Source organism: Leucoraja erinacea, chromosome 1, assembly GCF_028641065.1.
Source record: "Leucoraja erinacea ecotype New England chromosome 1, Leri_hhj_1, whole genome shotgun sequence".
Lineage (NCBI taxonomy): Eukaryota > Metazoa > Chordata > Chondrichthyes > Rajiformes > Rajidae > Leucoraja > Leucoraja erinaceus.
The window spans coordinates 114,810,139-114,824,367 of NC_073377.1; the positions used below are offsets into that span (position 1 = coordinate 114,810,139).

Genomic DNA, 14,229 nt, shown 5'->3' on the forward strand with positions numbered 1-14,229 from the left:
TCCCTAACCAGGCACAGCAAGCTTCACGATGTTAAAGTCTGCAGCTCCCATAGGTTGGAGCACCAAAGGCCGACCCCTGGCAAAGGGATCGCCTGCTCTGTGATGTTAAGTCTGCAGGCTCCGTGGTTTTGGAGCTCCAGAAGCCTCAAACAAGAGGCCGCCAACTCTATGATGTTAGGCTGCAGTGCCGACGGAGATACATCACGGAAAAAGTTGCATCCCTGTCAAGGAAAGAGATAAATACAAAACTAAAGATAAACTAAAACATACATTTTACAACAAATTAAAAACACAAAGAATGAAAAAGACAAAGACTGACCATTGTGCGGCACCTGTGGGCTGTGGACTTACAGTCTGAGGCAGCATTTCATTGCCCGACCATAGTTGCTCTGCGTTCGTTCACTCGTGTATCAGACGATGCAGAACTCGCTGTTGCTTTCCGTCGTCATCCACCATGGTGACAGAATTGGTCGCCCAACGCATCACTGAGTGCATCGTGTGTCGTTGCTCTTGAGAAGGTGATAGTGAGCTGCCTCCTTGATTCACTACAGGCCTTGAGTTGTTTGTAGGAAGTTCATAAGTCATAGGAGTAGAATTAGGCCATTTAGCTCATCAAATCTACTCCGCCATTCAATCATGACTGATCTATCTTTCCCTCTCAACCCCATTCTGTCCTTCATGAGTCATGTTTTCTCCATGTGTTGAATGCTGGCCATTACTGTTCAAGGATAATATACAGCTTCTGCTTATTTAAATAAAGGACTCACACAAGTTTCTCTTATCTTGCAGCTCTCAAGATGATGATAGACCAATGTCCCCCTTCTATTTAAGGTAAATTCTGTTGTGTCATTTTGTCACACTTTCTTTGATGCATGATCACATTTTGAAATGTTACAAGATATATTTTTTAATTGGCCACCACATGTAGACAGAATTACTGAAAATAGACACAAAATGCTGGAGTAACTCAACGGGACAGGCAGCATCTCTGGAGAGAAGGAATGGGTGACGTTTCGGGTCGAGACCCTTCTTTAAACTGCTTTTACTAAAGATTTGTCAGTATTACTGAATTGATAATTAAAGTGGAGAATTTCATTACATTGATCAAGTAGTTGACAGGAGTTAAGCAAGGATTTTTGATGTTTCATTAAACTATTATTAAGCAGCAAGGCAGCAAGGAACCCTGAAACCCCTTGAATAGATCTGTAACAAAAATACTTTATGTACCGAACTGCAGTTCACTACCGGAAAGGTTATTTTTTTTTTTAGTTTTGTTTAGTTTAGAGATACGGCGCTGAAGCAGGCCCTCCAAGTCCGCTCCGACCAGCGATAACCCTGTAACACTACCACTATCCCACACTCAGGACAATTTACAATCTTTACCAAAGCCAATTAACCTACAAATCTCTACGCCTTTGTAGTGAGGGAGGAAACCGGAGCATCCGGGGAAAACCTACCTGCGTGGGTTTACTCCGGGAGCTCCGGTTTCCTCCCACACTCCAAAGACGTACAGTTTTGTTGGGTAATTGGTTGGTATGTTGGAAATTGTCCCTAGTGTGTGTAACATAGTGTTAGTGTGCGGGGATCGCAGGTCGATACGGAGTCAGTGGGCCGATGGGCCTGTTGCATGCTGTATCTCTGAACTAAACTAAACTAAACTTTGGCCCAACTCGTCAATGCCAACTAAGATGCCACATTTAAGCCTCTGTCCCACTTTCCGACTTTCACGACCTCTGCCGAGTTTTCCCTTGACTCATACGCAGCATTGTCGTCACGAGGTCGTAGGTAGGTCGTGATGCTAGTCGTAGGTACTCGTGGCATCAAGTAGGTCGGGGCGTTTTTCTAGCCTGATGAAAAATGTCCACGAGTAAAAAAGGTTGTGAAAGTGGGACAGGCCCTTCAAGCTCCTCCCATTTGCCTGTATTTGGCCCATCTCACTCTAAATCTTTCCTATCCATGTACCTGACCAAATATCTTTAAATGTTTTATAGTACCGCCTCAACCACTTTGTTCTACAATCACCCTTTATGCGGCAAAATGTTGCCCCTCAGTTCCTATTAAATCTTTCTCCTCTTATCTTAAGTCTATAACTTCTAGTTCTTGATTCTCCCACCCTGAGTAAAACAGTCTATACACTCACTTATCTATTCCTGGTGTTCATTCCACTGGGGAAAAAAACAAGCATTGGAAAAAAAGCACCTTTTGAGCAAAAAACATATGTGAGCCTTATAATATAGGCTCACATATAAATCCTTATGATTTCAGTCCCATTGCTGCTTAATAGATTTAATATTGATAACAAGATAAGTAGATTAAATGTTGATGCGCTCAACCACTTTGAATATTAAAAGCCCAAAGAGCCATAGCAGTGATTGGTGTCCTGTATCTCAGACGCTTAATAATGTCCATCCATCTTGCTGAAGGACTGGAGCTGATATGCCAGTAGATCTTCACAGCTTGGATTCACAGACAAACATGTGCAAATATTTTTTGTGCAAACTTTGTATTTTCTGTTTGTGCTTTTTTCCTGACTCAAATAATGCTTGTCACAGCAAATTACAAACATTTTTCATTAACCTGCTGTGGAGTCTTGGCTGCCAATGGATCAACAAATCGTGTGGAGTGATTTACAGGGCCTCTTTCCGCCAGTTACAGTACTTTTCCAATCGTCTTGCCCTTTCACATTTCAGTGCACAGGGTCCATTATTTTCAAGTGCCGTATTTTCTTATTCATTACGGGTAATCAGATTAGACTGTACTCAGCAGAAATTCCCTCATTAAATGAGGCCAACAAGTTCATTGGGGGAAGTCCATGGGATTTGTACTACCAACGCAAGTGGAATTGTTTCTTGAGCTACATAACGCAGAACACAGTATGAAATAAGACCCGATTAAGAAATCGAGCATTCAGAATGGTTTTGTGAACTGGGTTCATTGGTTTTCACCTGGAGGGCCTCTGTTTCAATCTCGCACACAAATATAACAGTTTAATTAGACTCTAATATATATTTGCACAAAATGTTGTACCATTTATCTTTGCACCGTGAACGGCTTGATTGTATCCAAATATAGTCTTTTTTTTCATGTCTGTAAGTCATAGGAGCAGAATTAGGCCATTCGGAACATCGAGTCTACTCCGCCATTCAATCATGGCTGATCTATCTTTCCCTCCCATTCTCCTGCCTTCTCCCCACAACCCCTGACACCCTTACTAATCAAGATCTCCACCTTAAAAATACCCAACAACTTGGTCTCCGCACCCATCTGTGGTGATGAATTCCACAGATTCACCACCCTCTGAATAAAAAAATTCCTCCTCATCTCCGTTCTAAAGGTATGTCCTTTTTTGACTGGATAGACGCAAACAAAATCTTTTCATTGTATCAAGGCAAGGAAGCAAGGCATTCATTTGCTACAGCTGGTTGAAGAAGTTTAAAAACTGGGACAAATCACAAGGACTTGCAAGATTTGATTATCCTTGAGACTTGTTGATAAGGAAAGAAAGCACTGTTAACAATTTGGGAGTTTCCAGACAACTCTACTTAACTCCACACGGCCCGAGCTAACCTGAAGAGAGGCATCAGAGAGGCCAAATCAAACTACAGGAGGAAGATAGAGGACCACCTAGACAGCAACAACAGCAGGCAAGTGTGGCAGGGGATCCAGTATCTCACCAACTATAAGACCAACCTTGGAGCTGTTGAAGGTGACGCCTCGTTGGCAGAGGAGCTGAACCACTTCTTTGCTCGCTTTGAAGTGGAGCCACCCGAGACAGCCACATCACAGCACATGGTCCACAGCAGCCTAACCCTCAAGACAGAGGAGCATGAGGTGAGGCGCACGCTGCCGGCCATCAATCCAAGGAAGGCTACTGGACCTGACGGCGTCTCTGGACGCGTGTTGAAGGACTGCGCAGACCAGCTGGCTGGAGCCTGTACGAGGATTTTTAACCAGTCTCTGGCCCAGTCCACTGTTCCACCCTGTCTGAAGTCCTCCACCATAGACCCCTTGCCCAAAAAAAACAACATCTACAGCCTCAACGACTACGGGCCAGTCGCACTCACACCAGTGGTGATGAAGTGTTTTGAAAAACTGGTCCGGGGTCATATCACATCACTTCTGCCCCGAAGCTTTGACCCCCACCAGTTTGCGTACAGAGCAAATAGATCTACAGAGGACGCTGTAGCCGCAGCTCTCCATGCTGCACTGTCTCACCTGGAGCAGCGGGGGAGCTACGTGCGGATGCTCTTTGTGGACTACAGCTCTGCTTTTAATACCATCCTTCCCCACAAACTGGGGGACTTGGGTCTTCCACACTCCACCTGCACGTGGATAAATAGCTTCCTGTCGGGTCGCAGCCAGAGAGTCAGAGTGGGCCATCATACATCCACGGCCCTCAGCCTCAGTACCGGCTCTCCGTAGGGCTGCGTACTGAGCCCCCTGCTCTACACCATCTACACACATGACTGCACCCCCGCCCACCACAGCAACACCATTGTCAAATTTGCGGATGACACTACGGTGGTGGGACTCATCTCCGGGGGGACGAGTACGCCTACCGGGATGAGGCGGAGCAGCTGACAGTGTGGTGTGAAGAAAATAACCTGCTCCTCAACACCTTAAAGACAAAGAATTAATAATAGACTTTAGGAAGAATAAAACGGACATGGTACCATTGACTATCAGAGGGGACTGTGCAGAGAGGGTGGCGGATTTCCGCTTCCTGGGAATCCATATTGAGGAGGACCTGACATGGAGCGTGAACACCACTGCGCTGCTGAAAAAGGTCCAGCAGAGACTGCCCTTCCTGAGGGTGCTCAGGAAGAATAACATCACTCAGAGACTGCTGCTGTCCTTTTATCGGTGCTCCATTGAGAGCATACTAACATACTGTGTATGCGTGTGGTACACCAGCTGCACAGCAGCTCAGAGGAAAGCGCTCCAGAGGGCCATTGACAACGCCCAGAGGATTGTCGGCTGCCCTCTCCTTACCTTGGAGGACTTACACAGTTCCCGCTGCATCATAAAATCCCAGAGTATCATAAAGGACATTTCCCACCCCGGACACTCCCTGTTTGAACTGTTGCCGTCAGGCAGACGGTACAGATCTACAAGGACAAGGACGAACAGACTAAAAAACAGTTTTTACCCCACTGCTATAAAAGCACTAAATGTAGCCGCCAAGGAACGCAGGGGTGATACAGACTAAGGGACTGTGGTACACTGTGAAATCGACAGAAGGATGGAGGTTTGGGTGTTTATGCGTGCTATTTTCATGATATTTATTTTAGTTGTTTATCTTTTAATATTTTATCTTGTATGTATCGTTAGCTTTTAGAAATGTTTGAATGGTGCACTGACTGGCTGACATTTTTAAATTTTGTTGTACATGGTTCATGTTACAATGACAATAAAGAAACTATTCTATTCTATTCCTTCTACATGACTTTCTAAGCTGTGATCGTTTCTGTCTCTTGCCTTTATCCCATTCTTTATTATCAGGCTACCCACCCTACATTCCTATGTTACCCATCTCTCCTGAAAGTTCCTGGAATATCTAATTATTAACCCTTTTCATTTAGCAGTCAAAGTAATGGGCCTGTCCCAGTTAGGCGACTTTTTAGGCGAATGCAGGAGACTCTGCACTAGCCGCATGATCGTCACATGTTCGCTGGTGGTCTCTGGTGAGTCTCCTTCATGGTCGCGAGGAGTTCCCGCATTCTGGGAACTAGTCGCGGCCTCAGTATGGTCACCGCATATTTTTCAACATGTTGATAAATTTTCTGCGACCAAAAATTAGTCGCCATGGAGAAAATCGATAATCCTGTAGTTGTAGGTGCAGTTGCAGTGAGGTCGCCATGTAGTTATACATAGTCGAGGTACTCGTAGGTAGTTTTAGTCAATCGCCTTTGCTGACCGGTCATTTTCATTGGCTCATTGGGGGAAAAAACGTAAGCACGTGTTTTCAGTATCAAGGATAACCGACGATAATCAAGGATAACCGATAATGTTAAATGTCCCCGAACTTCACAGCTGTGTACCTCTGACTTATTAAAAGTTGTCTGGCTTCTTAAACTGCTTGTAGCGCCAGAGGCCTGGGTTTGATCCCGACTACGGGTGCTGTCTGTACGGAGTTTGTACGTTCTCCCCGTGACCGCGTGGGTTTTCTCCGAGATGTTTGGTTTCCTCCCACACTCCAAAGATGTACAGGTTTGTAGGTTAATTGGCTTGGTATAAGTGTAAATTGTCCCTAATGTGTGTAGGATAGTGTTAATGTGTGGGGATCGCTGGTCGGTGCGGACTTGGTGGGCCGAAGGGGCTGTTTCTGTACTGTATGGTTTTATGTTCTATGTAAGTGAAAGGCTACTGGGGATGAGTGGGAATACAGAGCTGAGGTTGAAATCAGATGGATTATGGTGGGGAAAACTCAGGTCCTGTGGCCTATTCTGTTCCTCATTTATATGCTTTCCACTTGATTTCACCAGGCTGTTTAAAATGTGCCCAACTGTCCCTGTTACAGATGTCATATTTAAGTCATATGTTCCCTACACGCTTGAACTTCTGTGAGAGTTTCTAGACTGTGATGTTCTTTGGGTCATCTTGAGGACACAGCCAGCTCCACATAAATGCACATCACCCATTAGTGAGCAAATCTGGCAATGGTTCATTGTATACTTGCCAGGGACCAGCTGGTTCATTGCCAGCTGGTCCCTGGTGATGTTTATGTTCCTCACAGAACGGCGCGGTGGCGCAGCGGTACATTTGCTGCCTTACAGTGCCTGAGATCCGGGTTTGATTCTGATTGCACGGAGTTTGTACGTTCTCTCTGTGATCGCATGGGTTTTCTCCGGGTGATCTGGTTTCCTACCACACGCCAAAGAAATGCACGTTTGTAGGTTAATTGGCTTCAGTGACATTGTAACCTGTCCCTAGTGTGTAGGATAGTGCACGGCGATCGCTGGTCGGCGTGGATTTGGTGGACCGAAGGGCCTGTTCCTGCGCTGTATCTCTAAACTAAACTAAACTAAACTGCACAGGCTTTCCCTCCTCTCATGCAGGATGGGGCAATCAAGAACCAGAGGACGTAGGTTTAACACAAGAGGGGAAAGGTTGAAGAGGAAACTGAGGGTCATTTTATTCACTAAGAGAGTGGTGGGTATACGGACCGAGCTTCCAGAGGAAGTAGTTGAGGAAAGTACTACAACAACATTTAAAGGAGACTTGGAGATGCGGCGAACTGCAGATGTTGGAATTGTGAGCAAAACACGAAGCTCTGGAGTAACTCAGCAGATCAGGCAGCATCTCTGGAGGGAATGGACTGGTGACATTTTGGATTGGGAGCCTTCTTCAGGCTTCAGACACTTGGACAGATGCATGGATAAGAAAGTTTTAGAGGGATATGGGCCAAATAAAGGGCAAATGGAATAAATGTAATAAAAAGGAACTGCAGATGCTGAACTGCAAACATCAGTCTGATGAAGGGTCCCGACCCGAAACGTCTCCTATCAATTTTCTCCTTGAAGATAAATGTCAGTATCTTAGATGAGCTGTGTTGGTCGGCATGGACAAGTTGAGTCGAAGGGCCTGTTTCTGTGCTGTATGACTATATGTCTCTATTCAAGTCCTTTCTAACTCATTTTATTTTTAGAGATAGAGCTTAGAAACAGGTCCTTTGGCCCAGCATGTCCGCTTCGACCACCGATCACCCATATACCAGTTCTATCTTACACACTAGGGACAATTTACAGAAGCCAATTAACCTACAAACCAGCACGTCTTTGGAACGTAGGAGGAAACCGGTGCACCCAAAGAAAATCCCACAGGGTCACTGGGAAAACGTATAAACTCTGTACAGACACCACCCGACATCAGGATCGAACCAGGGTCTCTGACACTGTGAGGCAGCAACTCTCCTGCTGGCTACTGTGCCGCCCTTGTTCATCCGTCATTTATTTACCAAACCTGCCCTGAATGTCCCTGTTCGTTGCTGTGCGGCACTGACTTCCACATTTTCACCATTCTCTGTCTGATGAAATTGTGCTAAAGTAATGGGATCCTCCGAATAAAATGTTTGAGCTGCTGAGTTTACTGCTGTGACTGGTGGTGCCATCGTTGCACTAGTCTGCATCACTTGAATTACTGGCATTCCATAGACCAAAAGACTCCTTAATCAGTAATTATTTCCTTGTAAATTGCTTATTGTTTCTGAAGAATGCATTCTGCAGTATTGACAATGCTAAGGCCACTTGATCCCCCTCACCCTTCATTATTCCCTCTCGTGACTGCGAGTAATCGTGTTACCAACAACACTGCTGCAGTTTTATTCCACATGATGCCTATTTGTTTTTCACACATCAAAAGAAAATTATTCCGTTATTGAAGATTAGAATCGCCCACTGCTGGAACCCCATCCCACACTTGGTTTCCACACATATATTGCCATCTACCATGTATTCTCCTCATCAATGCAACAAGACACAGTGCAAGCACATTAAAAGAGGCACTGGTTGCTGGTGTAACTCAGCGGGCCCAGCAACATCTCTGGAGAACGTGGTTACGTACCGTTTTGGGTCAGGACCCTTCTTCAGATAATGCAAAGGCAAAACCTACCCCTATAGTCTGCTTTAAATCTCCTACCTCTCAACCAAACGATGTCCAATTGTTTTTAAAACCCATTTTACTATCTATCCTATCTGCTCATAATCTTATATACTTCGATCAGGTCACCCTTCGGCCTCTTTTGCTCCAGGTAAAATAAGCCCAGTCTATCTAATCTCTCCTCATAACCAAAGTGCTCCAATCCAGCGAACATCCCAGTGATTCTCCTCTGCACTCTCGCCAGCACAATCACATCCTTCATATGAAGTGAACCAAGTGAACTCTAACCAGTGTCTCCAGGAGAGTCTGGGACCTGAGAGCACAGCCTCAGAATAAAAGGACGTACCTTTCGAATGGAGATGAGGATCTGTAAAGTTTGCTCTTTTTCTCTTCCCATCATCTGCTGAATATTTCTTGCATTTTCTGTTTCTGTTTTGGATTTTCAGTACCTGCTACTTTCTGCTTTTTAGGTCAGTTTGGGGATACAGATATACAGGGTGGAAACGGGCCCTCTGACCCGCTGTCCATCCATCAACCATTCACACCAGGTTTTCCATTATCCTACTTTTGCACCCTGCATTTGCAAACCTGCACATCTTTGGAGTGTGGGAGGAAACCCACGTGGCCACTGGAAGAACGTACAAACTCCACACAGATAGCACCCAAGGTCAGGATCAAACTCGGGTCTCTGGCACTGTGAGGCAGTAGCTCTACCGCTGCGCCACTGTGCTGCCCTATTCTTGATTAGTAATGCCCCTGTCCCACTTAGGAAACCTGAACAGAAACCTCTGGAGACTTTGCGCCCCACCCAAGGTTTCCATGCGGTTCCCTGAGGTTGCAGGTGGTTGCCGGAGGTTGCAGGTAGTGGAAGCAGGTAGGGAGACTGACAAAAACCTCCGGGAACCGCACGGAAACCTTGGGTGGGGTGCAAAGTCTCCAGAGGTTTCCGTTCAGGTTTCCTAAGTGGGACAGGGGCATAAGACTCGTGTTTCAGTAACTCTCCGAAATACTTCAGGCACCTGTCGGTCTAGGATGCTCCTTTGAAGTATGGTCACTGCTTTAATGGAGAAAACATTGCGGCCAGTGTGGTCACAGTATAATCTCAACCAGCCTTGTGAGCATGACCGGATGATTTATTTAAACCTTGTTAGATAGGGGATAACTATCGGTCATGTCATTGGGGGAATGACACTGGTTTTGTTTCTAAATCGTTCCATGCAATCGCATCAAAAAGACAGCACCTCTGCCAAAAAAGCCACAAAGTGCTGGAGTAACCCAGTGGGTCAGGCAGCATCTCTGAAGGACATGGATAGGTGACATTTCAGGTCAGGACCCTTCTTGAGACTCTTCTGAACAAGGGTCCCGCCCCGAAACGTCACCTATACTGCATTCCCTATGTATTGCATTGGAATGGGAAGGACGCAAGGAACTGCAGGCGCTGATTTACAAAAAAAAGATGCTGGGGTCATTCAGCAAGTCAGGCTGCATCTCTGGAGAACATGGATGGCTGACGTTTCACGTTGGGACTGATTGTCCTTCGTCAGACTGATTCTGTGCCGTGGTCTGTGGGTGAGACCTGAAGCCACAATCCTCGAAGATAGATGCAAAGTGCCGGAGTAACTCAGGCGGGTCAGGCAGCATCTATGGAGAAAAGGAACAGGTGACATTTCGGGTGGGGATCACACCCTCCCCTCTCTCACTGCCTCCTCGTGTTCCAATGATCTAATTTTTGTGCCTTTGTTGTTACAGCGCCCATGTGTCGCCAGTCAACAACACGTCATCAGCTGGAGAGTAAGTGGACATTTCTTTATTTCGTTAACATGAGAGTAAGTGGACATTTCTCTGTTTGTTTAACATGATGGAATTGGTATTCCCAATGGATAGGAGCTTGAAGTGCTCTTGTCTCTTCGGCAAGTGATCCTGGGCAGATGGATTACTTGGAGAGTTCTTTCAAACAACTGGCATTGTCACAATGGGACAACTGGACCTTTTTCAGCTCTCGGTTCCTTTGACAAGGCATCCAAAAGTCTTCCCCTCTGACTTTTACAGAAAGCTTATTCACATGCATTACTCTTCTGTTCAGTACTGCAGAATGACATGAGTAAAGAGCCGTCACAAACACAGTGGATCAAATATCCCCAGGTGCAGCCTCACTCGCATCTTGTACCACTGCAACATTGCAGCCTAACTCCCATACTGCTGATGGTCAGAGTACCAAACATCTTCTTCAGCATCCTGTCCACGTGTGGTGCCACTTTCAGGGAAGTATGTACTTGTACTCCTCTGCTCTACAGTATTTGGTACAGACAGCTGGTGTAGTCAGGGTCGAGCCCGAGTCTCTGATGCTGTAAGGCAGCAACTCTACCACTGCACCACCAAGCCGCCCCGTGCCGCACAGCAGTGCAGCGGTAAAGTTGCTGCCTTGCAGCGCCAGGGACCCGGGTTGGATCCTGACTACAGGTGTTGTCTGTACGGAGCTTGTACGTTCTCCATGTGACTGTGGGTTTTCTCCGGGTGCTCCGGTTTCCTCCCACACTCCAGAAACGTACAGTTGTGTAGGTTAATTGGCTTCAGTTTAAAAAAAAATTGTAAATTGTCCCTAGTGTGAAGGATAGAACTAGTATACAGGGTGATCGGTGGGACAAAGGTCCTGTTTCCAAGCTGTATCTCTAAAATAAACTCCCGGGGGCCCTCCCATTCACTGTGAAAGTCCTACCTGGTTTGACCTCCCAAACTGGAACACCTCTAATGTATCTGAATTGAACGACCCATTTCCCTAGCTGACCAACATCCTGCTATAATTTCGGAACTGATGAATGGCAGAGTAGACTGTTGGACCTAATTTTGCTTCTGTCACTTATGAATCTTATGAATTTAAATTTGATTGGACTCAAATGTCCTGTGAAGTTTCGCGTTTGACCCAATCCTGGGTCAAAAGTAAAATATCTTAGGTCAATGTCAAGTTCAGTAATCCACAGTCAGTCGAACTGGGTCAGCAATAGGCAGACTGCTTCAGGAAAGAATTATCAGGATTTGTTCTCCTCCAACCTCGGGGTCAATCCAAGTCTACAAAAGCCCTGTTTGTGAATTGAAGGCACAATAATGCATACTCATAGAGTGATACAGCGTGGCAGCGGGCCCTTCGGCCCAACCTGCACAGAGCGACCAATGTGACCCATCTATAGAAATAGTAGGTCTATAGAAATCCCGCCTGTCTGCATTTAGTTCGTATCCCTCTAAACCTGTCCTATCCATGTACCTGTCTAAATGTTTCTGAAATGTTGCAATAGTACCTGCCTCAACTACATCTTCCAATAGCTCGTTCCATACACCCACCGCGCTTTGTATGGAAAAAGTTGCCCCTCGGGTTCCTTTTAAATCTTCCCCCACTCCTCACTTTAAACTGTCTGGATTTCTCAATTCCCGTACTCTGGGCAATAGACTCCGTGCGTTTACCTAATCTATTCTCCTCAGGATTTTGTACATCTCTATAACATCACCCCTCATCCTCCCACGCTCCAAGGAATAGAGTCCTAGCCTGCTCAACCTCTCCCTGTAGCTTAGACCCTCGAACTCTGGCAACATCCTTGTAAATTGTACTGATATGCTTTGTCGTCAAACTCTGCACTTTTCAGTGATACTGATGATAGGAATCCGTTATCAGATACAGGAACTCGGCTAGTCATCCCACTAAGAGGGCATGGTTAATGTCTTGTGCTCTGAGATTATCGTGTGAGCATTCTTTGCTGACACGAGGCTATCTCTCGACTGCCGATTAAATCTTGGAAGGCTAAAGTGCATCGTGGGGAGAGGGTTGTGAGCAGAACAGAGAGAAGTCAAGTAGGTCACGGCATTGTTTCAACCTCCATGGCCCAGAGGGGCAAAGTTACAACTGCCCCTTGCTGACCCACTCCTCCCTTCCTCAAAACCTCCCACCCACTGTGGCTCCATAACAGGAAGCCAGAAGCAAGACTGAGACAGATGGCAGGTCAAAGATCACAAAGCTGCTGCCGCTGTCCCTGGAAGAGCAGTTGCTTTCTAACCTCCGCGGTGTCATCCCTCCTGTCTAATGTCCTGACACTGGGCAGCTCGGCTCCTCTAGCAACAGTTGCACTGGGCTTATCTTAACTTTAGCAAAAGCAACTCACCCTGCCTTTGCTGAGGGAGAGGTCTGGTCCCCCAAGCACAATTTATTCATAACCAGTAAATTTTGCAGGCGTGTGCGTGTAAGATTATTTTAGCTTAGAGATACAGCGTGGAAACAGGCCCTTCGGCCCACCGGGTCCATGCCGACAAGTGATCCCAGTACACTAGCACTATCCTGCACACTAAAGACAATTTACAGAAGCCAATGAATCTACAAACCTGTCATTCTGTTAAGTTTCATTGTCTGTATAACTTGTTGTCACCGAGCACACAGCCAGCAATGGACCATTGTGGGCTGTACCTTTCCTTGATCATCCTTACTTTTTTGCATATCTTTCATTAATTTGTTCTACATCTCTATATCATCGTCTACAGTATATTTCTCGTTTCCCTTTCCCCTGACTATCAGTCTGAAGAAAGATCTCGACCCGAAATGTTACCTATTCCTTTTCTCCAGAGGTGTTGCCCGACCCGCTGAGTGTCCAACTTTTTGTGTCTATCATCTGTATAAAGTGTAATGGCCTGCGTATCTGTCAGTGGGCACTCATTCTAAAACATTTAATTTGTATTAAAGTACAGACTTGTGCATTTAAGTTATCTTTTTGGGTGATAAGGGAATGAGGACGGTGATGAGATTTTAGGAGAGGGAATTCTGACAGCTATGTGATGTGTTGTTTCTGTAGCTTCATAGAGAGGACCATCCGTTCAGCAGTGGAGCAGCATCTCTTCGACACTCAGGGCAGCGGAGGTCAAAGTTCGGAGGAGTCCGAGTCGGGGACGTCATTACTGAGCGCAGCAGGCTGTGCAAGACTGAGGAGGAGACATCTGAAGGAGCAAGATGAACCCTGGAGAAGCAGAGAAACGTACGTCTGTTTTAATTCCTATTGACACATAAACCAATATGCTAGTAAGAAGATAGACACAAAATGCAGGCAAGAAGGAATGGGTGACAATTCTCAAAGCAATTTAGATAATGATACATTATTATCGAATCCTCAAACTAAATACTCTACATGCTCTAAGCTTTGTATATATATAAAACTATGGATTATATTAAATGCACCCAGGTAATATATTATGTGTCTGTATCGAGATGTTTAGGCATGCTGTCTGCATAAATCTGCGAATTTATTAAACAGGGCTGTTCTCTGTGTGTTTAGAGTAAGAAAAAGCTGCAGTTGAACTGACATTCTCCAGAAAACACATTTTTTTGCTGTTTAATTAGGTAATTATTAAACACAGGGCAAGAAACTCCACAAGAATCTATCCTGATTCCTCTTCTCTCCCTTTCAGCCTCCTCTCATGCCCCGCACAGACTGACTAACCAGGACCTTGTACATCAAGAATGTTTAATTGTCCTATGCACCGATAATGGAACAATAATTCTTATTTGCAGCAGGCCTGTAACCACAGCACCCATAGATAACATGATAAACAAAATAAAGATCAATAAATTAAAAACACCGACATTAGTGCCAAAACCCG

The 14,229-nt window shown here is 45.5% G+C and overlaps 1 protein-coding gene across 2 annotated transcripts in view; it reads left to right on the forward strand.

Moving 5' to 3' along the window:
• fam13a (family with sequence similarity 13 member A) overlaps positions 1 to 14,229 on the forward strand; it is a 229,745-nt gene that overhangs the window by 169,073 nt on the left and 46,443 nt on the right. For both annotated transcript variants that reach the window (XM_055641629.1, XM_055641636.1), the window contains exons 8-10: positions 790 to 831; positions 10,348 to 10,389; positions 13,428 to 13,607. In XM_055641629.1, the coding sequence (XP_055497604.1) occupies positions 790 to 831; positions 10,348 to 10,389; positions 13,428 to 13,607 (264 nt within the window). The remainder of the gene's footprint in view (positions 1 to 789; positions 832 to 10,347; positions 10,390 to 13,427; positions 13,608 to 14,229) is intronic.